Source organism: Hyla sarda, chromosome 1, assembly GCF_029499605.1.
Source record: "Hyla sarda isolate aHylSar1 chromosome 1, aHylSar1.hap1, whole genome shotgun sequence".
Classification (NCBI taxonomy): Eukaryota; Metazoa; Chordata; class Amphibia; order Anura; family Hylidae; genus Hyla; species Hyla sarda.
Window position 1 is genome coordinate 360,925,109 of NC_079189.1, and position 24,013 is coordinate 360,949,121.

At 43.6% G+C, this 24,013-nt stretch overlaps 1 protein-coding gene across 5 annotated transcripts in view; it reads right to left on the reverse strand.

The window, feature by feature from the left end:
- Positions 1 to 24,013, reverse strand: part of SMARCA2 (SWI/SNF related, matrix associated, actin dependent regulator of chromatin, subfamily a, member 2) — a 272,034-nt gene that overhangs the window by 181,173 nt on the left and 66,848 nt on the right. For 3 of the 5 annotated variants that reach the window (XM_056522637.1, XM_056522627.1, XM_056522648.1), the window contains exons 2-5: positions 13,415 to 13,653; positions 7,975 to 8,107; positions 3,472 to 3,840; positions 1,968 to 2,069 (exon numbers count right to left, since the gene is read on the reverse strand). In XM_056522637.1, the coding sequence (XP_056378612.1) occupies positions 1,968 to 2,069; positions 3,472 to 3,840; positions 7,975 to 8,107; positions 13,415 to 13,639 (829 nt within the window). In that variant the 5' untranslated portion in view covers positions 13,640 to 13,653. The remainder of the gene's footprint in view (positions 1 to 1,967; positions 2,070 to 3,471; positions 3,841 to 7,974; positions 8,108 to 13,414; positions 13,654 to 24,013) is intronic. The other 2 variants (XM_056522643.1, XM_056522656.1) reach the window with 1 other exon arrangement.

The window sequence follows — 24,013 nt, forward strand, 5'->3', positions numbered from 1 at the left end:
AATTTTTTAAATTTTTTTTTTTTTTTACACTTGAATAGTCCCCATAGGGGACTATTCATAGCAATACCATGATTGCTAATACTGATCTGTTCTATGTATAGGACATAGAGCAGATCAGTGTTATCGGTCATCTTCTGCTCTGGTCTACTCGATCTCAGACCAGAGCAGAAGACGCCGGGAGCCGGACAGAGGCAGGTGAGGGGACCTCCGTGCGGCGTTCTGAATGATCGGATCCCCGCAGCAGCGCTGCGGGCGATCAGATCATTCATTGAAATCGCGTACTGCCGCAGATGCCGGGATCTGCCGGCGGGTCCCTGGCTGCGATCAGCAGCCGGGATCAGCCGCGCATGACACAGGCATCGCTCCGATGCCCGCGGTTATGTACAGGACGTAAATGTACGTCCTGGTGCGTTAAGTACCACCGCACCAGGACGTATATTTACGTCCTGAGTCCTTAAGGAGTTAAATTAAATGCTCGATGCCGCAACTTTGCGCCACTCCATTCTGCTGTAAAATTGATACCACTCTGTGGTGAACGGATATCACAGGAGATTTCAAAAGAAGCAGCTCATGGCCAGATCTAATTCTTAAAATGATATTTAAAAAAAAAAAAAAAAAACATGAAATTACTTTTTTTTTTATTATTGACATTTCTAAGGTGAAACATTAGGAACAGACTAGAAGATCATGGTACTATGTTCACATTATGATGAAGTACAGACAAATGATCAAAATGCTTTGAGTAATGTGGAAAGATGTAAAAGAAAAGGTAAAAGAAACATCTAATACCAACAGTCTTTGAGTAGGTGAAAAATTCCTACAAGCACAGCTAGTGCTCCATTCATTCTCTATGGGGCCGCTAAAAATTGCCTTCGGATACACCACTGATATTAGATTAGTGGGGGTCCAACTCCCAGCACCCCCTACCAATCATACATTTGCAGGAGCCATGGTGCTTGTGTGAATTCTGCAGCCTCTGTATATGTGCATTAGGGATCGACCGATAGATTTTTTTAGGGCCGATACCGATAATCTGTCACCTTTCCGGCCGATAGCCGATAACTTATACCAATATTCCAGTGTAAGTTATCGGCTATTTCAACCTCCCCCTGGCGCTTTAAATCAATGAACTGCAGCGGCTTTTGCCGGGCCAGAGACCGCCGCCACCACCCGCTTCTCTCCCCATGCCTGTCCTGGGGTCCTGAGTCTAACCACCACAGTTTCCCCATCGCCTCGCCTCTCCCCCCCCCCCCCCCTGCCCCCCATTCCTCTGCCCACATACCGCCGACGCCCCCCCCATCCTCTGCCCACATACCGCCGATGCTGCCCCCCCCCCCATCCTCTGCCCACATACTGCCGCCGCCCCAACGCCTCCCCCCATCCTCGGTGTTATAATTACCTGTTCCTGTGGTCCGCCATCCTTCTGGCTCCATCGGCATCCTGCGCTGTCACTGTGCGCACTGACGGTGACGTCGCTTTGGGGACATCACTCATCATTACGCAGCGCACAGCAACAGCGCAGGAGCCAGAAGGATCGCGGACCCCGGGAACAGGTAATTATAACACCGGGGATGGGGGGAGGCGATGGGGTGGCGGCGGTATGTGGGCAGAAGATGGGGGGGGGGCAATGGGGCAGCGGCGGCGGTATGTGGGCAGAGGATGGGGGCATTATCGGCATATCGGCAAGGTAATTGCCGATACCGATAATGTCCAAAATCATGATTATCGGCCGATAATAATCGGCCAAAACGATTATCTGTCGATCTCTAATGTGCATACCATTCCTTTAATAGCAGCAGTGCTCAGTTCAATTAAAGACAATGTTGCAGTATCCTGCACCACCACTGCTAAAAAGGTGGCAATTTAAAAAAAAAAAACGTTTAAAAAGCATTTCCCCCAACAAATATGTTTATAGCCAACTCAACTGAGCACTGAAACTGCTTTTTATAGAGATTAATCAGCCTCACCTTCTCCCCAGGGTTTTAAAGCCATTGTAGCAGCATGTCCAGCCATTCCAGGTGCAGGTCCTGCGCCAGAAGGAGTGACACTCATTGGGTGCATTCCCATGCCTGTGGAATATAAAAGAAAACACTAAACTTAAAAGGGGTATTCCAGAGGGGGGGAAAAATTCAGATGAACTGGTACCAGAAAGTTACGTTTTGCATTTTACTTCTATTTAAAAATCTTACTCCTTCCAGTACTTAGCTGCTGTATGCTCCATAAAAGGTTTGGTAGTTCTTTCCAGTTTGATCACAGTGCTCTCTTCTGACACCTCTGTCCGTGTCAGGAACTGTCCAGAGCAGGAGATGTTTGCTATTGGGATTTGCTTGTACTCTGGACAGTTCCTGACACAGAGAGAGGGGGCATCAGAGAGCACTGTGGTCAGACAAAGAACTACACAAATTCCTCTGGAGCATTCAGCAGTTGATAAGTACTGGAAGGATTAATATTTCTAAATAGAAGCAATTTACAAAGAGGGATGCTATTTTTTTTTATATACTTGTGGATAAATGCAGCTCACCGAACAGCAGGATAATTCAATTCAGTGGAGTTTATTACATGGTGTATAAACAAGATACAACGTTTTAGTGACCTCACGCCACCATTTTCAAGTGGTGTGAGGTCATTGAAACATTGTAACTTGTTTATACACCATGTAATAAACTCCACTGAATTGGATTTTCCTATATCATGAATTCAAACAAGTACATTGACAAAATATACATTTTTGTGTATCTCATTTTTATTAGGTTTACTTGGGTTAAAAAAAAAAAAAAGAACATATGTATAAAACCAATAGAAACACCTAATACATCTCCTGATACTGCACCCTACCGTGTCGCAACTAGTTATAGGGCAGGCAGCTCCTTAAAACTAGTCATGTTGTCAAGGCTGTGAATTCATGACAGGCCAGAGAGAGTTTCCCAGAATTCCAAGCATGCGCAGTAAAATATGTGGGGCCCTCTCTGCCATGTTAAACACAAACCTGACAGGTTCTCTTATAAATGATGAAAAAAATATCAGCTGCCTCACTATATTACTACTGTTTACAAAGGGCAATTTGATTTTTAGCAGGAAATCAGGAGAAGATTCAAAAACAAAAACAACCACAACACAACATAAAACTGCGCTGAGTATACCTTATGCTTGCTTGATCTACTTTTCAATTAACACACACAGTATGAAAAAAATACATGGCAAAATAAAACCAGTGAAATGTATTTTACAAATGTAATGAATATACAAAGAAATGTGTTTCTGAAAAAGATTTCAGCCTGTCCATATATCCAACTAAAGCATAAAAAGTTTGCTGGGTTTGACACTATAACAGAGCACAAACAGTTCTGAATAGCAATCATGTAATTCCCATTTTTCCTGCAACAGCTTTTATATGACAGGGGTTATAAAACATTAACTTTATTTCACAGTAAGAACATGAGTGCAGTAGAAAAGGACAAAGCAGTCACTCACTTGGTGGGCGAATGTAATTAGAAGGGGGCTGCTGTGGTGGCGGCTGTTGTGCTTGTGGGGGCTGCTGCTGTTGCTGCTGAATTGCAGGTAGGGTTCGCTTTCCTTGTACAGCAAGTTGCAGATTTTCTGATAATGGTTGTCCTCTTGCCAACATTTTGTAAGCCAGAATCTGAGCACGCAATTGGTGAAGCTGAACCTGGCTAAAAGCAGAGGGACCCCGACTGGGCTGGTTAATAACTTGTTGGTCTCCCTGCATCATGAGTCCAGGCTGTGCTGGAGGTATCTGTGGTGGTGTTGGCCCTCCACCAGACATAGGACTAGATACATGCTCAGGGGCCCCCAAGGGTGATGGATGAGGAGACATATACCCTAAAATAAAAATAAAATCATAATTAACATAAGCAGCATGCTTATATAACAAGGTTGCACATTAACAATTCGAAATGCTGCATATTCCCTTTTTCCAACAACCGGTTTATGTTATGTTTATTAATGTTTATTAATGTTTCCCCTGTGCAGAACATTTCATAAGTCTTACCAGGGAAAGAATTCAGTAGCAAAAGGACGTATTCAATAAACCAGTGTTTCCCAACCAGTGTGCCTTCAGTTATTGCAAAACTACAACTCCCAGCATGCCCAGACATGCTGGGAATTATTTTTTCAACAACAGGAGGCATGCTGGTTGGTAAACTGTGCAATAAACCCTTGTTAATAATGGCTCTAGCCTGGCTAGACTGAGACTTCAGCAGCAATCTAGGCTGAGCTACAGCGAGTGGAATTAAGCGAAGGACATAAATGCAGCTCCCACATGCCCTCTCTTTCCCTTATTAATTAGAGGGTATATTTGTCTTCTGACATTTAGGGGGTGTCCTTTAGCCTCCGAGTAGAGAAGTTGAGCAGTACTTATTAGGACCACTCACTGACTTCACGAAGCAGACATTGGTCAGCAGCAAGCACTTGTACTAGGGATCGACCGATATCGTTTTTTTTAGGGCCGATACCGATAATCGGTGGAGGTTTATGCCGATAGCCGATAACTTATACCGGAATATCGGTATAAGTTATGAGCTATTTATCCCCCCGCGACACCGCTGCAGATCATTGATTTAAAGCGGGCGCTTTAAATCAATGCACTGCAGTGGCTTTTGCGGTGCCATAGACCGCCGCCGCCGCCGCCACCACCACCCGCTTCTCTCCCCCTGCCTGTCCGGGGGTCCTGAGACCTATCACCGCCACCGCCCCCCCCCCCCCCCCCCGACCCCGACCCTCCGTTGAGCCAGCATTGGACATGGCCACTCAGGTTCAGGAAAGGTAAGCACTAAAGCAGTGGTCTCCAACCTGCGGACCTCCAGATGTTGCAAAACTACAACTCCCAGCATGCCCGGACAGCCAACGGCTGTCCGGGCATGCTGGGAATTGTAGTTTTGCAACATCTGGAGGTCCGCAGGTTGAAGACCACTGCACTAAAGTAACCAAAAAAAACCTACTCAAGTTGAAAATAAAATCCATTTCAAATGGTGGCTATAAACCCCACAAAAGAAAATAACTCATGTCGCTTGCGGATATACTGCAGGAGGGACTCCGAAATGTCTGCTCTACAGGGTAAAATACGCGTCCTCTGTGGTGGTAACTTCTGTGTAAAAGGCGCTGTGAACAGCTGATTTCAACATTTGAGCCAAAATTACTAGCAACTTGCACCAAATGATAAATTTGGTGCATGTCCACAAAAACCAAAGTGAAAAAAAAAGGGTAAAAAGAAACTGTCAACAGGCAAAATTGATAAATACCCCCCCCTAACTTTTTTTTTATATATCAACTGGCTCCGGAAAGTTAAACAGATTTGTAAATGACTTCTATTAAAAAATCTTAATCCTTCCAATAGTTATTAGCTTCTGAAGTTTCTGTCTAACTGCTCAATGATGATGTCACGTCACGGGAGCTGTGCATGATGGGAGAATATCCCCATAGGAGCTGCACAGCTCCCGGGACGTGAGTCATCAGAAAGCAGACAGAAAACAGCAACTCAACTTCAGAAGCTAATAACTATTGGAAGGATTAAGATTTTTTAATAGAAGTCATTTACAAATCTGTTTAACTTTCCGGAGCCAGTTGATATATAAAAAAAAAGTTTTTGCCTGGAATACCCCTTTAAAGGGAAATCATCAGATTTTACCCTATATAACGCTTGGCAAAGCGTTATATAGGGTAAAATTGTTGTCCTCACCATCCCCGGGGGATGCTCCTGCCCCCAGGGATGGTGAAGATATGAAGTTATAAACTAGTCACCGCCGCCGCCGTAAGTAGTCACCTGGACGGGGAGCTCTTCTCACCTACTCCCGTTCTTCGTCCGGGAGCGACGCCCCCCTCCGCTTGATTGATGGGCAGCGTCATTGTTCCGCTCACTGAACAGACGGAGCAGAGTGATGACGCGGCCCATAAATCAAGCGGAGGGGGAGTTGCTGCCGGCCGAAGAACGGGAGTAGATGAGAAGAGCTCCCCGCCCAGGTGACTACTTACGGCGGCGGCGACTAGTTTATAACTTCATATCTTCACCATCCCTGGAGGCAGGAGCATCCCCCGGGAATGGTGAAAATAAAGATTTTACCCTATATAACGCTTTACCAAGCGTTATATCGGGTAAAATCTGATGATTGGTTCCCTTTAAGCAAATTGACCTAACCGTGAGAAATGTCTTGCAACTCAAGCACTGGTGGTCCATGCCAACCTTTGTTTCTTTTTATGTAGTGATGACACGGCAAACAGCTGCATTATCTAATGGGGCCAGTCATCGGCTGCAGTGAACATTGCCAAACATGCAGCCAGACTAATCCATTTGTCTGTTTGAGTTGCGCTAGTAAATGAGTTTCAAAGTCTCGTTTTCATGCAATGTTTGCTTAAAATCACTTTTTATGCCAAGCTGCATAAAGGCGGTTTTGCGTATAAATTAGGTTCTATTTTTATACACGACATGCAATGTGATTTCTCAAAAATGTCGAATTTATAAACAGTTGCTGTTTTGGCATAATCTAATTTTGTTACATTTGGGGATGACATCCATATACTACATGGCATTTGTTTCTTCATGTACTTGTGCATACCAGCCTTATTTATTAATAATCCCTCCAGGAGTCAGGTCAATAGTCGGAGGTTTGATTGGTCAGGGTTTCCCCAGCTCAGCGCTCATTGCAGGAGATGGGCTCAGTAATGGTCTATGGAACCAGTCATGAGCACAGAGCCAACCACAGATCAGTGGAAGTATTAGCACTGTGACCCCAATCGATCTAATTATTTTATTTTTTGACATGTGTGCAAATCAAAAGCTTATTTTAAAATGACAACAACACTTTAATCCACACAGGTTAATTTATGGTCAGGATTATTTCCACTTGGGGTAGAAAAGAACCCTCCAAAATGTGCAAAATTGCTGATTTCTTTTTGATTTTCCCACCCAAATAATACTTGTTTTTTTGTTTTGCCATACATTCTATGGTAAAATTAGTGATGTCATTACAGAAAGTAATTGGTCACGCAAAAAAACAAGCCCTCATATGGGTCTGTGGATGAAAATATAAAAGAGTTATGGCTCTTAGAAGGCGAGGAGAATAAAAAACAATGATAAAAAAAATTTCAAATAAAAAAAGAATGTCCTTAAAGAGAATGAAACACCCTGTTCACCCGCACTAAACCCAATACACTGGGTAATAGTGTGGGTGAACAGCTTTACAAAGAGGGGTCACTTACTTAACTCTGTTCAGTATATGAAGAGTTCTGGCACTGTAATCTTTAGCTGCATTGTACTCCAGTGCAGAATGGAGGCAGGGAGCCAGCCCACATGGCACCATTAGGCTCCACCATATTCTCCATCTTCCCTGCCTCCCTTCATTATTATGCTAATAAAGGCAGCAAGTGAGCGCAGAGTGTGCAGAGCACTAATCCGTGGCATATATTAGCTGAGCGCAACGCACCAGAAGATTACAGTGCCAAAATTCTGCATATACTGAATGGATTTAAGAAAGTAATCCTCTTTGTAAAGCTGTTCACCTGCACTATAACCCAGTATACAAAATGGTCTGTGTCCTTAAAGGGTTAAAAAAATAAAAATAAACACACACACACATAATAAAATGTGGTCACATCACAAAAAATTTAGTAAATAGTGGCCAAAAAATATATACGCATAAGTGATACCAAGAAAAAGTACAAGTCATGGCCCAAAAAATGAGCCCTCATACAGCCACATGTATGGAAAAATAAAAGGTATGGGGGCCAGAAGAGGACATATTTTAACAAAATAAGTTTAACATTTTTCAGTACAGTACAAATGCAGTACAATAATAGATAAACTTGCTTAAAGGAAATGTAGCACTCTATTTTTTTTATTATACCTTTATATAGGTATAATAATAAAAAAAAAAAAAAAAAAATAAAAAAAAAAAAGAGTGCTAAATTTCCTTTAAGCAAGTTAATAAAATAGCATGCTACGGTTATGAAAAAAGCAAGTACCTTGACTGTGTTGATCCATAGGACTCTGTGGAGGGCCCATACCAGCATGAGGTGGCCTCATACTTGAGCTTTTCATGGTAGCACAGTGCATTTCATCAGACATTCCTTTATCGTGCATGCTCTCCATAGGCTGCTGTTGAAAGATATTTAGTCATTTTCACAACTAATCCTGTGCATGTGAATTATACATAAGTACTTTAGAATAAGTCAAAGAAATGTGCTGATAGTAGATTAACTTACTTAAATATTGTTTTAAATGCACTTAACCCCTTAACAACCTATGATATGTATACATGTCATGAGGCCATTCATGACATATGGCACAGGTTCCTGACTCGAGCAAGCGCCATACTCTGTGGCTCCCAACTACTGACATCAGCTACTGGGTATGGCACTAACAGTCGGTATTCAGAAATTTCCACAACCAGCTAAAAACTATTTAGATGCCGCTGTCAAAGTTGACATGGGGGTCTAAATAACATTCACAGCTTACAGTTATTGGTGGTGCAGTGGTGTGAATAGGGGGGATATTATCGGTCCACTGTTCTGGCAGCGGGTGGGCTTGCCTTCCATGGCTGCCAGGACTCTCCTACTGTCTAGAGCAGGCTTTACAAATAGAAGGCAGATCTCAAATATCAATACCTCATACAAGTCCCCTAAAGCTATGTTCACACGCCAGAATTTCTGGTGTTCCACTGAAATTTCAATCCGAAAAGCAGACTGCAGAGAGTATCCTAAGGGCCCGTTCACACTACGGAATTCTCGCGGATGAATTCCGCGAGCGGAGCTTCCGCCTGGTGGCCGCCGCCAAAAATACTTCAGTGCTAGGGGCGCGGGGCACTGAGCCGTCACCATTGACGGATATGCAGTGCTCGCGGAATCCGCGCAAAGAATGAACATGTTCTTTCTTTGTGCGGAACACTTTCAGCGGCGGACATTTCCGCAATGAAATTCCACAATGTGAACGGGTCTCTCGTCTAATGGGTCTAATGTTAAAGTTCACACCGCGGAATTCCGCGGGAATTCCGTTGTGTGAACGGGGCCTTAAATTCAATGGGGCTCTGAATGGAATTCTGCAAAATTCAAAGACATGTCTTATAATTTTGCGGAATCCGGACATTTCATTGCATGAATGGTACAGTGGAATCTCTATTGAAGTTAATGTGTACTAAAACTTGCACAATTTCCGAGCAGGAAATTCTGCCATGTGAATATAGCCTTAACCACTCAAGGACGCAGGGCATATAGGTACACCCTCATCCGGGTTACTCTGCTCCCCTGCCCCGGAACATTGAGTTCCTAATTCTGTGTGCATGCCCGCCCCCTTGTGACGTAACAGCCTTCCCCTCAATGAAAGTTTATGGGAAGGGGGCGAGACGGCTGTCACGCCCCCTCCCATAGACTTGCATTTAAGGGGGCAGGACGTGACGTCACAGGACGGGGCGTGACGTCATGAGGGGGCAGGCGTGAACACGGAAGCCCGCACACAGTGTTAGGAACTCAATGTTCTGGACGCTGGGTAGCGGAGTAACATTTTAAAACAGATTTCTAAATGACTTCTATTTAAAAATCTTAACCCTTCCAGTACTTAATCAGCTGCTGTATGCTCCACAGGAAGTTGTGTAGTTCTTTCCAGTCTGACCACAGTGCTCTCTGCTGATACCTCTGTCCGCGTCAGGAACTGTCCAGAGAAGGATAAGTTTGCTATGGGGATTTGCTTCTACTCTGGACAGTTCCTGATATGGACAGAGGTGTCAGCAGAGAGCACTGTGGTCAGACTGGAAAGAACTACACAACTTCTTGTGGAGCATACAGCAGCTGATAAGTACTGGAAGGGTTAAGATTTTTTCATAAAATGAATTTACATATATGTATAACTTTCTGGCACCAGTTTATTAGAAAAAAAAAATCCCACCAGAGTACCCCTTTAAGGACGCAGGGCGTATCTGTATTCCCCAGAGAGTGCAGGAGCTGCACCTGCTTCAGAGCAGTAAGTGTCCTCTACTATCAGTAGCCAGACAATCACTGCTTATGTCGAGCAGCAGTGATCCCGCTGCTGCCTGGCATTCATCCCCTTATCCCTGTGATCAATGCCAATCACAGCTTCTGAATTGAAAGGTAGCTCAGAGGAGCTTACCGAACCCCCGCGTTGTGATCGCAAGGGGTTGGCAAGCTAAAATGGCAGAGGAGGGTCCCTTTACCTGCCTCCTGCTGCCGATTCACTGATGTAGCCTGGAATAGCCAGGCTAGGTCAGTGGATTGACAATCACACTGTGTAATGCTCTGCTAAAGGCATAGCATAAAACAGTGAATGCAATCTGATGAGTGCATATAAAAGTCCCCTGTGGGGACTTAAAAAGTATAAAATAAAATAAATTTAAGTCTCTAAAATTATATAAAACCAAACCCCCAAAAGATGCAAGATTGCAGTATACTTATACATTTCTGCCCACAAATAATTTTTTGGCTTTGCGGTACATTTTATGTTAAAATGAATGTGTCATTACAATGTAAAAATGGTTGTGCAAAAACAAGCCCTCATATAGGTCTGTAGGTGGAAAAATTAGTCCTTAAAGGCCAAAATGGGCTTAAGGGGTCTAAAAGTAAATGGAAAAGATATATAAAAAAATATATATAAAATAACACACCCCCACAATAAAAAGGCTTCACATGAATACATTGACCCCTTCCATACTAAACATTTTCAATGTAAAAATATGTAATTTGTAACTGTCCAAACTATTTTATTAATTATCCCAAACCCAAGAAATGCAGTTTTTTTTTCTGTCATCACATCCCAGAAACAATGGACACTTGCAACATGATGACGGGGGTCCAATAAACTAAAATAGCAACAAGGTCCCCTTGCCTGCCTCCAGCAGCATGATTGATGCTCCAATGATGCAGCCTGTCCTTAGCAAGGCTGTATCAGTGGAGCACTATCTCACTGTTTAATCCTAGCACTGAAGAGTGAATGCAATCTCATTTTACAAATAGATGAATATATTATATAATTTTAAATATATATATATATATATATATATATATATATAAAAATTTTATTTTCTGCTGATGTAAACTAAATGACTGAGCACAGCTTCTAATCTGCAGTTACAAATCCTCTGCATCAAATATTCGCAGGATCCTGTACGTGTGAATAGACCCTAAAATTAGGATTTTAAAGGGATAAAAAAATAAAAAAAATAAAAATTTTTTTATTATATATATATATATATATATATATATATATATATATATACACACATACACACACACACACACACACATATATACATACATATACACACACACACACACACACACACGCACGGTCCAAGTAGTTGAAAGAAAATGGGGTGCCCGCATTCCTGGAACCTGGGTCCACCGGCTCCTCAATCCAGACAAGCAAATACGAAGCAGCACTCCACAGGTAGCAAATAAGTGGTGTTTATTCAATCATGTGCACTGACAACATTTCACCAGTCTCACACTGGCTTTTTCAAGCCAATGAAAAAGCCAGTGTGAGAGACTGGTGAAACGTTGTCAATGCACATGATTGAATAAACACCACTTATTTGCTACCTGTGGAGTGCTGCTTCGTATTTGCTTGTGTATATGTGTGTGTGTGTATGTGTATGTGTATGTGTGTGTGTGTGTGTGTATATGTGTGTGTATGTGTATGTGTATGTGTGTGTATATACACACACACATATATATATATATTTTTTTTTTTTTTTTTTTTATATATATTTATTGTGAGGCTGAAACGTTGCATTTTTGCACAAGATGGGTGAATAAACACAGCCATTAATTCATTCTGGAGTGCTGCTTCTTCACATATATATATATATATATATATATATATATATATATATATATATATATATGTGAAGAAGCAGCACTCCAGAATGAATTAATGGCTGTGTTTATTCACCCATCTTGTGCAAAAATGCGACGTTTCAGTCTCACAATGAGGCTTTTCTCAAGCCTCATTGTGAGGCTGAAACGTCGCATTTTTGCACAAGATGGAAGATGGGTGAATAAACACAGCCATTAATTCATTCTGGAGTGCTGCTTCTTCACTTGTCTTTGGATTTCGTGGTTTGGGGTCAAAACCAGAGGAGCAGAGCACCCATTTGAGAGCTAGAAGCTCATTTTGTACAGTGCCAATTTTCCACCTTGAATGACTGTGTGTGTGTGTGTAATATAATAAATAAATATAAATATATATATATATATATATATATATATATATATATATATATATATATGTTAATAAAACTGAAGAATCCCCCAAATAAAAATAAAATTTTCCTTTTTTTCCCCGATTAAAGAAATTTCAAATATTTAGTCATGTGTGGATTTGTTTGAACTATTAAAACATAACATTAGTGATTCCGTATGGTGAACGCCATAAACGGAAAAAAAAAAATCAAAGTCCAAAATTGCTGATATTTGGTCACATCACATCCCAGAAAAAGAAAAGGTGTACAAAAAGAGTCACATATACATGCAAAAGTAGTACCGACAAAAACTACAGATCACTTCAAAAATTGAGCCCTCAGACAGCCCCATACACGGAATAAGAAAGTTAGAGCAATTTTAAACAAACTAATTTTGTTTAAAAATATTGAGTTTTTAAAAAGTAGTACAGTAATAGAAAAGCGTGTAAACATGGGTATCATTTTAATCGTAATGATCCACGAATAAAAAGAACAGTGTGAGTGTTACCATAAAGTGCACTGTGTAAAAACAAAACCCCTAAAAAGTTTCATAATAGCGATTTTCTTTTCAATTTGTTACCACAAATAATATTTTTTAGTTGTATGGCATATTTTATGGTAAAATGAAAGAAGTCATTAAAAAGTACAATTGGTTGTGCAAAAATAAGATAGCTATGGCTCTTAGAAGGCGAGGAGCAAAAAAAAAAGAAAACGCAAAAATGTAAGTTTCCTATGTCCTTAAGGCCAAAAGGGGCTGCATCTTTAAGGGGTTAAATAAATGTTTTCAGCGGACAACTCTCTGAAGTGAATTGTGTCACCATATTCTAAATAAGGAGACTTCTCAAAATCGGTTGAGAGGAAACATTTACCAGTTGCCCATAGCAACCAATATGATTGCTCCTTTAATTTTTTTAGGCATTTTTAAGGATTAAATAAGCAATCTGATCGGTTGCTATTAGCAACTGGTCAACGTTTCCTGTGCACAGGTTTGTATTATTTTGCCCCATAAGTTTGACAAAAAACCTTGACTTCCAAAAATATCAATCCATTCAAAATGTTATGCCTCAGCTGAGTTTCTGTGTACACTGGCTACCAGACTACTTGGATAAGACCAGTGCTACTTTAAATTACGTGCTAGAGGAATTTAGGTATCATATATGCTTATACACACACAAATGTTGTAAACTTATCTATAATATAATATTTGAACATTGTACCTTGTGCATCTGATGCATGTTCTCTGGTGGATAATCTGAGGGGCCCATGTTAGAAAGAGGATGGGACACACTGGGTGGTCCTGGGCTTGGGCCCATCATACTGTGTACTGACCCCGGGGAAGGCCCTGGTCCTGGGCTAGGTCCCAAAATAGGTCCTGGAGAAGGTCCAGGACCTGGAGAAGGCCCCGGGTGAGGCATTGCACCCGGATCTGTTGGAGTAGACATTGGATGTTCCACGCCTAGAAACAGAAGAGAAAATGCTTAGTAACAGAAGATAGATACAAAAGTGAACTTTTTATGAGTCATAAAAGGAGGATATATTAGCAAGACAGTAGCACTTTGTATAGACATACAGAGTAAATTTACTTATACATGCAGTTTTGTAGAGCAAAGCAAAATGCAGACGCTGGCAGACAAATTCTGCAAAAACAGCTGTTACATTTCCAAATTACTTTTTACATTCGAATGCAGATGTCATTGAATGCACAAAATTAGGTAAAATGAGAAACTAATCTAAACAGATGTAAGTCATAGCAAGAGGACTGCGAGGATGACTGGACTGGAGGTGATGGGCAGAAGTATATTTTATCACTGAAGATGTAGCTACTCACAAACAAAGATAGCAGGGTTGGATAAATACTAGTTGTCAGGTTGCTATGGTGATTAGGATATCCCAGCTGTTGACTGCTGCATGTATTCTTTAAAAAGCTATTTAACCCCTTAACGACAATGAACGTAAATGTACGTCATGCTGCCGTGGTACTTAACACACCATGATGTACATTTACGCTCTGCCATGACCGAGAGCACCGGACCGGTGGTCATGTCACGCACGGCAGGTCCTGGCGATCGCGCGGATGTCCACCATTAACCCCTCAGATGCCGTGATCAATATAGATGCGGCGGACGGAGGTCCCCTTACCTTATTCTGTCCGTCTCCAGGGGTCTTCTGCTCTGGTCTGATATCGAGCAGAGGATCACTGATAACAATCCACAGCACTAAACAGTATTCGCAATCAAATGATTGCTATAAATAGTCCCCTATGGAGACTATTAAAGTGTAAAAAAAAAAAATGAAAAAAAATATTTGAAAAATCCCCTCCCCCGATAAAAACGTAAATCATCAGTTTTTCCCCATTTTACCCCCCCCCCCCAAAAAAAGCGTTAAAGTCTGAACTGCGTGCGTAAAAGTCTGAACTATCAAAATATATTGTTAATTATCCCGTACAGTGAACGGCATAAACGTAATTTTTAATTCCCCCCCAAAAATAAATTTCATTATAAAAAGTAAAACCTAAGCAAAAATGGTACCGATAAAACTACAGATCACGGCACAAAAAATGAGCCCTCATACCGCCCCGTATACGGAAAAATTAGAAGGTTATAGGTGGTCAAAATAGGGCAATTTCAAACATACCGGTACTAATTTTGTTAAAATAGTTTGAGTTTTTTTTATTTATTTTTTAGCGGTACAATTATACAAAAGCATCTAACATGGGTATCATTTTAATCGTTTTAACCCACAGAATAAAGAAAACATGTCATTTTTACCGTAAAGTGTACAGCATGAAAACAAAACCTTCCAAAATGAATTTTATGGTAAAATAAGTGATGTCATTACAAAGTAAAATTGGTGATGCAAAAAACAAGCCCTCATATGGGTCTGTGGATGGAAATATAAAAAAGTTATGCTTTTTTAGAAGGCGAGGAGGAAAAAACGAAAATGCAAAAATAAAATTGGCCTGGTCCTTAAATGGGCACTGTCAGATACAAAAACTTTTGATATGTTGTAAAGCTTGCAAATCCAATAGGTTTTGCAATTGCTTTTATTAGAAAATTTTCAGTATTTCACACTGAAAAAGCCCGTCAAACAACTGCCCCCCTGCCTGCTTGGACACATACAAGTCCTGCTGTGTCCATGTATCCTCACCTATCTCATGGACACACTTGCTTGATTGACAGCTGTGAGTGCAGGGATCACAGCTGGAGGAAAAATCCTCCCACTGTCAGCTTGTGTCCCGCTACTGTCAGTGAGGACAAGCTGGGATTTGTAGTTTTCCTAATGCTAGGGGAGATGTGAGCAGACAGCATACTGAGGGAGGGGGCGGAGACCTGCACAGTGAGGCCACACCCCCTCCCTGCGAGGAATTCAGACTAGTGAGCTAAATTAAAAGTGTAATAAAAAAATAAAAAAAAAGGTGCTAGACACATAAAAATTACATGTAAATGGTCAGGATTAGGTACTGCGTAATTTTAGTTGGATCTGACGGGTATGCTTTAACCCCTTAAGGACTCAGCGTTTTTCAGTTTTTGCATTTTCGTTTTTTCCTCCTTACCTTTTAAAAATGATAAACCTTTCAATTTTGCACCTAAATTCCATATTATGGCTTATTTTTTGCGCCACCAATTCTACTTTGCAGTGACATAAGTAATTTTACCCAAAAATCTATGGCAAAAGGGAAAAAAAAATTAATTGCGCAACAAAATTGAAGAAAATATGCCATTTTGTAAATTTTGGGGGCTTCCGTTTCTATGCAGTGCATTTTTCGGTAAAAATGACACCTTATCTTTATTATGAAGGTCCATACGGTTAAAATGATACCCTACTTATATAGGTTTGATTTTGTATTACTTCTGAAAAAATAAAAATAAATCATAACTACATGCAGGAAAATATACGTAATAAAATATACGTTAAAAATTGTCATTTCCTGACCCCTATAACTTTATTTTTCCGCGTATGGGGCTCATTTTTTGCACCGTGATCTGATGTTTTTATCTGTACCATTTTTGTATTGATCAGACTTTTTGATCACTTTTTATTCATCTTTTCATGATGTAAAAAGTGACAAAAAAATACCCTATTTTGGACTTTGGAATTTTTTTTGCGCATACGCCATTGACCGTGCGGTTTAATTAACATATATTTTTATAGGGATGTCCCGATACCATTTTTTTTAAGACAGAGTACCGATACTTTAATTCTAGTACTCGCCGATACCAAGTACGAGTACTTTTATTTTAAAGGGAATCTGACAGCAGGGTGACCCGGTTTCTGGCGCTGCTTACCGTGCTGATACGTGGTTCCTTGTTGTGTACAATGGAGGCGGCTGCTGTAGTATGAGCCAAGATTTCTCTCTTCTCCATTGGACAGAACAGGGAATTTGCATTGGCGGTGAGAACGATGACCACATGGTGAGCAGCGGCAGAAACCGGGTCACCTGCACTATCTACCTATAAATTCAAGTTAGTGAAGGTGACTCTGCTGTAAGAGTGTCTTTAATAGTAGGGAGTATCCCCTTGCAGACATTAGCAGCAGCCCCCCCTGTAGACATAAGTAGCAGCCCCCTGTTGACCACAGCCCCCCTATTTAAACAGCAGCACCTCCCCCTTTTAGACAGCAGCAGGGCCCCCCCCCCCTTTAGGCAGCAGCAGGCCCCCCCCCCTTTAGACAGCAGCAGCCCCCCCCCCCCCTTTAGACAGCATAAATTCAAGTTAGTGCAGGTGACTCTGCTGTAAGTGTCTTTATTAGTAGGGAGTATCCCCTTGCAGACATTAGCAGCAGCCCCTGGCAGTCATTAGTAGCAGCCCCCCCCCCCCCCCCCCGTAGACATAGGTAGCAGCCCCCCAGTTGACCACAGCCCCCCTTTAGACAGTGGACCCCCATTTAAACCGCAACCCCCCCCCCCCTTTAGACAGCAGCAGCCCCCCCCCTTTAGACAGCATCAGGGCCCCCCTTTAGACAGCATCAGGGCCCCCCCTTAGACAGTCCACCCCCCCCTTTAGACAGCAGTAGGGCCCCCCCCCCTTTTAGACAGAAGCAGGGCCCCCCCCCCTCCCCTATTAGACAGAAGCAGGGCCCCCCCCCCTCCCCTATTAGACAGAAGCAGGGCCCCCCCCTTCCCCTATTAGACAGAAGCAGGGCCCCCCCCCCTCCCCTATTAGACAGAAGCAGGGCCCCCCCCCCTCCTATTAGACAGAAGCAGGGCCCCCCCCCCTCCCCTATTAGACAGAAGCAGGGCCCCCCCCCCTCCCCTATTAGACAGAAGCAGGGCCCCCCCCCTCCCCTATTAGACAGAAGCAGGGCCCCCCCCCTCCCCTATTAGACAGAAGCAGGGCCCCCCCCCCTCCCCTATTAGACAGAAGCAGGGCCCCCCCCCCCCTCCCCTATTAGACAGAAGCAGGGCCCCCCCCCCTCCCCTATTAGACAGAAGCAGGGCCCCCCCCTTCCCCTATTAGACAGAAGCAGGGCCCCCCCCCCTCCCCTATTAGACAGAAGCAGGGCCCCCCCCCTCCCCTATTAGACAGAAGCAGGGCCCCCCCCTCCCCTATTAGACAGAAGCAGGGCCCCCCCCCCTCCCCTATTAGACAGAAGCAGGGGCCCCCCCCCCCCTCCCCTATTAGACAGAAGCAGGGGCCCCCCCCCCCCTCCCCTATTAGACAGAAGCAGGGGCCCCCCCCCCCTCCCCTATTAGACAGAAGCAGGGCCCCCCCCCCCCTCCCCTATTAGACAGAAGCAGGGCCCCCCCCTCCCCTATTAGACAGAAGCAGGGCCCCCCCCTCCCCTATTAGACAGAAGCAGGGCCCCCCCCCTCCCCTATTAGACAGAAGCAGGGCCCCCCCCCCCTCCCCTATTAGACAGAAGCAGGGCCCCCCCCCCTCCCCTATTAGACAGAAGCAGGGCCCCCCGTCCCCTCCCCTATTAGACAGAAGCAGGGCCCCCCGTCCCCTATTAGACAGAAGCAGGGCCCCCCGTCCCCTATTAGACAGAAGCAGGGCCCCCCGTCCCCTATTAGACAGAAGCAGGCCCCCCCCTCCCCTATTAGACAGAAGCAGGCCCCCCCCTCCCCTATTAGACAGAAGCAGGGCCCCCCGTCCCCTATTAGACAGAAGCAGGGCCCCCCCTCCCCTATTAGACAGAAGCAGGCCCCCCCCCTCCCCTATTAGACAGAAGCAGGCCCCCCCCCTCCCCTATTAGACAGAAGCAGGCCCCCCCCCTATTAGACAGAAGCAGGGCCCCCCCCTATTAGACAGAAGCAGGGCCCCCCCTATTAGACAGAAGCAGGGCCCCCCCCTATTAGACAGAAGCAGGGCCCCCCCCCCCCTTTAGACAGCAGCAGGGCTCCCCCGCTTAGACATTAGTAGCAGCCCCCTCCTTGCATGCAGCTCACCTCCTCTGTTGGGTGCTGGTGCTGCCCCATTCTCCCATCTTCCGGTCCGCATCGTGTCGCCCTATGGAGGAGCATGTGACATTCATGTCACTCTGCTTCCTGCGTAGCATTACGCCGGGCGCAGGGGGAGGAGGCTGAGTGACGTGTGTGTCACATGCTCCTCTATGGAACACTATGATGCGGACCGGATGACAGAAGAACGGGGCAGCAGTGCGGCACCAGGTATCGGGGACATTAAACGAGTCCTCGATACCATGCAAATGGCTAGTATTGGCCCGATACCAGTATCGGGACATCCCTATATTTTTATAATTCGGACACTTCCGCACGCGGCGATACCACAAATGTTTATTTTTATAAAGTATTTTTTTAGTTTTTTAAATGGGAAAAGGGGGTGATTCAAACTTTTATTAGGGAAGGGGTTAAATTACCTTTATTAACTTTTTTTTCCCACTTTTTTTTTTTTTGCAGTGTTATAGCTCCCATAGGGGGCTATAACACTACACACACTGATCTTTTACACTGAACCCTGCAAAGCCAAGGCTTTGCATTGATCAATCTTGTAGGCGGTCGATTGCTCAAGCCTGAATCTCAGGCTTGGAGCAATCAATCGCAGATCGGACGTGACGAAGGCAGGTAAGGGGACCTCTGCTGCTAGCTGATTGGAACATCGCGATTTTATCGCAATGGTCCCGATCAGCCCGACTGAGCTGCCGGGAAGCTTTCACTTTCATCTTAGATGTGGCGATCAACATTGTTTGCCGCTTCCAAAGGGTTAATAGCACGTGGTACAACGATCGGTGCCGCACGCTTTTAGCCCAGGGTCCCGGCTATCATTAGCCACCGGGACCAACACGGTATGACGCGGGGTCACGGCGTGACCCCACGTTATATACATGGACCGGGCGCAGGGCGTACAGGTACGCCCTGGGTCCTTAAGAGGTTAAGGGGTACTCTGGTGGAAAACTTTTTTTTTTTTTTTCGGCAACTGGTGCCAGAAAGTTAAACAGATTTGTAAATGACTTCTATTAAAAAATGTTTACCCTTCCAGTTCTTTTTAGCAGCTGTATGCTACAGAGGAAATTCTTTTCTTTTTGAATTTCTTTTTTGTCTTGTCCACAGTACTCTCTGCTGACACCTCTGTCCATGTCAGGAACTGTCCAGAGCAGCATAGGTTTGCAATGGGGATTTTCTCCTGCTCTGGACAGTTCCTGATATGGGCATCAGGTGTCAGCAGAGAGCACTGTGGACAAGACAAAAAAGTTATTCAAAAAGAAAGGAATTTCCTCTGTAGCATACAGCTGTTAAAAACTACTGGAAGGGTAAAGATTTTTTAATAGAAGTAATTTACAAATCTGTTTACGGTAACTTACTGGCACCAGTTGATTTACAAAAAGAAAAAAAAAAAAAAAAAAAGTTTTCCACTGGAGTACCCCTTTAAGGACACAGCCCATCATGACCTTAAGGACCCGAGCAATTTTTGCACATCTGACCAGTCACTTAAAGCACTAATAACTCTGGGATGCTTTTCCTAATCATTCTGATTCAGATATAGTGGTACCTTTTTGTCGATACTTACATCATTTCTTGGTGAAAAATTCCCAAATTTCATGAAAAATTTGAAAATGTTGCATTTTTCTAACTTTAAAGCTCTCTGCTTGTAAGGAAAATAGACATACCAAATAAATTATATATTGATTCACAAATACAATATGTCTACTTTATGTTTGCATCATAAAGTTGACATGTTTTTACTTTTGGAAGATATCAGAGGGCTTCAAAGTTCAGCAGCAATTTTCAGTTTTTTCACGAAACTTTCAAAATCGGAATTTTTCAGGGACCAGTTACATTTTGAAGTGGATTTGAGGGGCCTTCAGATTATAAATAACCCATAAATGTCCCCTTTATAAAATCTGCACCCCTCAAGGTATTCAAAATGACATTCACAAAGTTTGTTAACCCTTTAAGTGTTTCACAGGAATAGCAGCAAAGTGAAGGAGAAAATGCAAAATCTTCATTTTTTACACTCGCATGTTCTTGTAGACCCAGTTTTAGAATTTTTACAAGGGGTAAAAGGAGAAAAATCCCACCAAAATTTGTAACCCAATTTTCTCTTGAGTAAGGAAATACCTCATATGTGGATGTAAATTGCTCTGTGGGTGCACTAGAGGGCTCAGAAGGGAAGGAGCGACAATGGGATTTTGGAGAGTGAGTTTTGCTGAAATGGTTTTCGTGGGGCATGTCACATTTAGGAAGCCCCTATGGTGCCAGAACAGCAAATAAATAAATAAATAACACATGGCACACTATTTGGGAAACTACACCCCTCAAAGAACTCTAACAAGGGGTACAGTGAGCCTTAACACCCCACAGGTGTTTGACAAATTTCCGCTAAAGTTGGACGTGAAAATTAAAAATTACATTTTTTTCACAAAAATGCTGGTGTTACCACCAATTTTTCCTTTTCACAAGGGGTAATAGGAGAAAAAGCCCCCCAAAATTTGTAACACCATTTCTTCTGAGTAAGGCAATACCCCATATGTGGATGTAAAGTGCTCTGCGAGCAAACTACAATGCTCAGAAGAGAAGGAGCGCCATTGGGATTTTGGAGAGAGAATTTGTTTGGAATGGAAGTCGGGGACCATGTGCATTTACAAAGCCCCCATGGTGCCAGAACAGTGGACCCCCCCCCCCGTGACCCCATTTTGGAAACTACACCCCTCACAGAATTTAATAAGGGGTGCAGTGAGCATTTACACCCCACTGGCATTTGACAGATCTTTGGAACAGTGCAAATGAAAAATGTAATATTTCATTTTCACTGACCACTGTTCAAAAAAATCTGTCAGACACCTGTGGGGTGTAAATGTAAAAGGGGGGGGGGGGAATCCACTGTTCTGGCACCATGGGGGCTTTGTAAACACATATGGCCTTCAATTTCGGACACATTCTCTCTCCAAAAGCCCAATTGCGCTCCTTCTCTTCTGAGCATTGGAGTGACCCCGCAGAGCACTGTACATCCACATATGGGGTATGTTCTTACTCAGAAGAAATGGGGTTACAAATTTTGGGGGGCTTTTTTCCTATTTTTCCTTGTGAAAATGAAAAATGTTGGGTATCATTTTAATGAAAATGTTTTTTTTTTCTTAATTTTCACATCCAACTTTAACAAAGATTCGTCAAACACCTGTGGGGTGTCCAGGCTCACTATACCCCTTGTTACGTTCCATGAGGGGTGTAGTTTCTAAAATGGGGTACATGTGGGTATTTTTTTGCGTTTGTCAGAACCGCTGTAAAATCAGCCACCCCTGTGCAAATCACCAATTTAGGCCTCAAATGAACATGGTGTGCTCTCACCCCTGAGCCATGTTGTGTGCCCGCAGAGCATTTTATGCCCACATATGGGTATTTGCGTTACAAGTTTTGGGGGTCTTTTTTTCCCTTTTACCTCTTGTGAAAATGAAAAGTATGGGGCTACACCAGCATGTTAATTTTTTTATACTAACATCCTGGTGTAGACCTCAACTTTTCCATTCATAAGGGTTAAAAGGAGAAAAAGCCCCCCAAAATGTATTAGGCAATTTCACCCGAGTACTGAGATACCCCATATGTGGCCCTAAACTGTTGCCTTGAAATACGACAGGGCTCCGAAGTGAGAGAGCATTTGAGGCCTAAGTTAGGGATTTGCATAGGGACGTGCTCGGTTGCAAGCTTTGGGGGCGGTAACTGTAGGTTTATATGTATATGTAGTGTTTTACTTTTAATTTTGTGTAGTGTTATTAGGGTACATTCACACGGGTGGGGGTTTACAGCTAAAACTTGCAGTGGGAAACTCACTGTAAACCCCACCGTGTGATTGTACCCTGCTGTTGTAAAATTAGGCTGTCCATGCATGCTGGGAATTGTAGTTATGCAGCAGCTGGAGGCACACTGGTTGCAAAAACACAGGTTGTTACTTAACTCAGTGTTTCGAAACCAGTGTGCCTTCTACTGCTGCAAAACTAAAACTCTCAGCATGCATTGACAGCCGAAGGGCATGCTGGGAGCTGCAGTTATGCAACAGCTGGAGGCACACTACTACATCTCCCTGCATACCCTTTGGCTGTCCGTGCATGCTGGGAGTTGGTTAAGTTCATAGAAAAAAAATGTGCTTCCAGCTGTCTGTTGAATAACTACAAGTCCGAGCATGCACCAACAGCCAAAGGGCATGCTGGGAGTTAGTTTTGCCACCAGCTGTTGCAAAACTACAAATCCCAGCATGCCCTTTGGCTGTGCATGCTGGGAGTTGTTGCTAAGCAACAGCAGGAGGCCAACAACGCACCTCCTGCTGTTCTGCAGGATCCCTCCACCATCGCCCGGGTACCTCTACCCACCCTGCCGACTCCAGGGACCCTCCACGCTGATGCCAGGGACCCCCGCCTGCCCCGATGGACAGGTAAGGGACCCCCGACTTGCCCGATTGCCACCCAGTAGGTGATCACCCTTTTTTTCCCCGGGTCACCGGAGACCCGGAATCGCCGCCGATCGGCTGTCTGAATTCACCGGCGATCTGTGGCGATTGGGGGGATGACCAGGACCCCCCCCAGGTGTTGTCACAGGATGCCTGCTGAATGATTTCAGCAGGCATCCCGGTCCGGTCCCTGCCCGGAGAGCGGCAGGTACCGGAATTCCCATGGGCGTACAGGTATGCCCTGGGTCCTTAAGTCCCAGGACGCCAAGGCGTATCTGTTCACCCTGGGTCCTGGACGAGTTAGGGGAAGCATATTCTACTTGCTGCATTTTATTTACATTGCTTTTACTGACTACAATGCACATACATAGTTAGCCCCTCCTAGTGGTGACTGCAGGCAGCCAGTATTTTGGTGCCCAGACTGATGGCCCTATGCTGCCACTGCACAGGGAGCTCTGCTGGCACCACAATGCACAGTGCAATGCATGTGAATAGAGATTGAGAGGTCTAGCCCTGAATTAATTTTTCTCAAGGACTTCTTGAGATATAAACACAGATTTAACAGTTTGCATTCAACCATATGGACTTTCTGCCATTATTTCATGCTGAAGAAAAACTGGGAAATGTGTGAACAGGTCATAATATAGAACAGCCCAGAGAGTTTCCTTGGTGGTAGATCCAAGAAGGATCTGTGCCAGGCTGGTACTGTATATGAAAGCACATAACATTTGTTTCTCAAATTTAATTCAAATATTGTTTAGAGAGGCTGAAAAATAATAGTTTTACCATTCATTCATGAAATATGAATAACCAATATGTCTGCGCTTCTTGTTGTCCAATACTAATACAGTTACAAAGATATTAAGTATGCACAATAAAGATGGTGTCTGCAAACTACATCAAACATCAAAACAGGCGATGAAGAAAACTCTTGGAAAAGATCCCAATGTAAGCACAGAGGCCCTTTTCACTTACGTC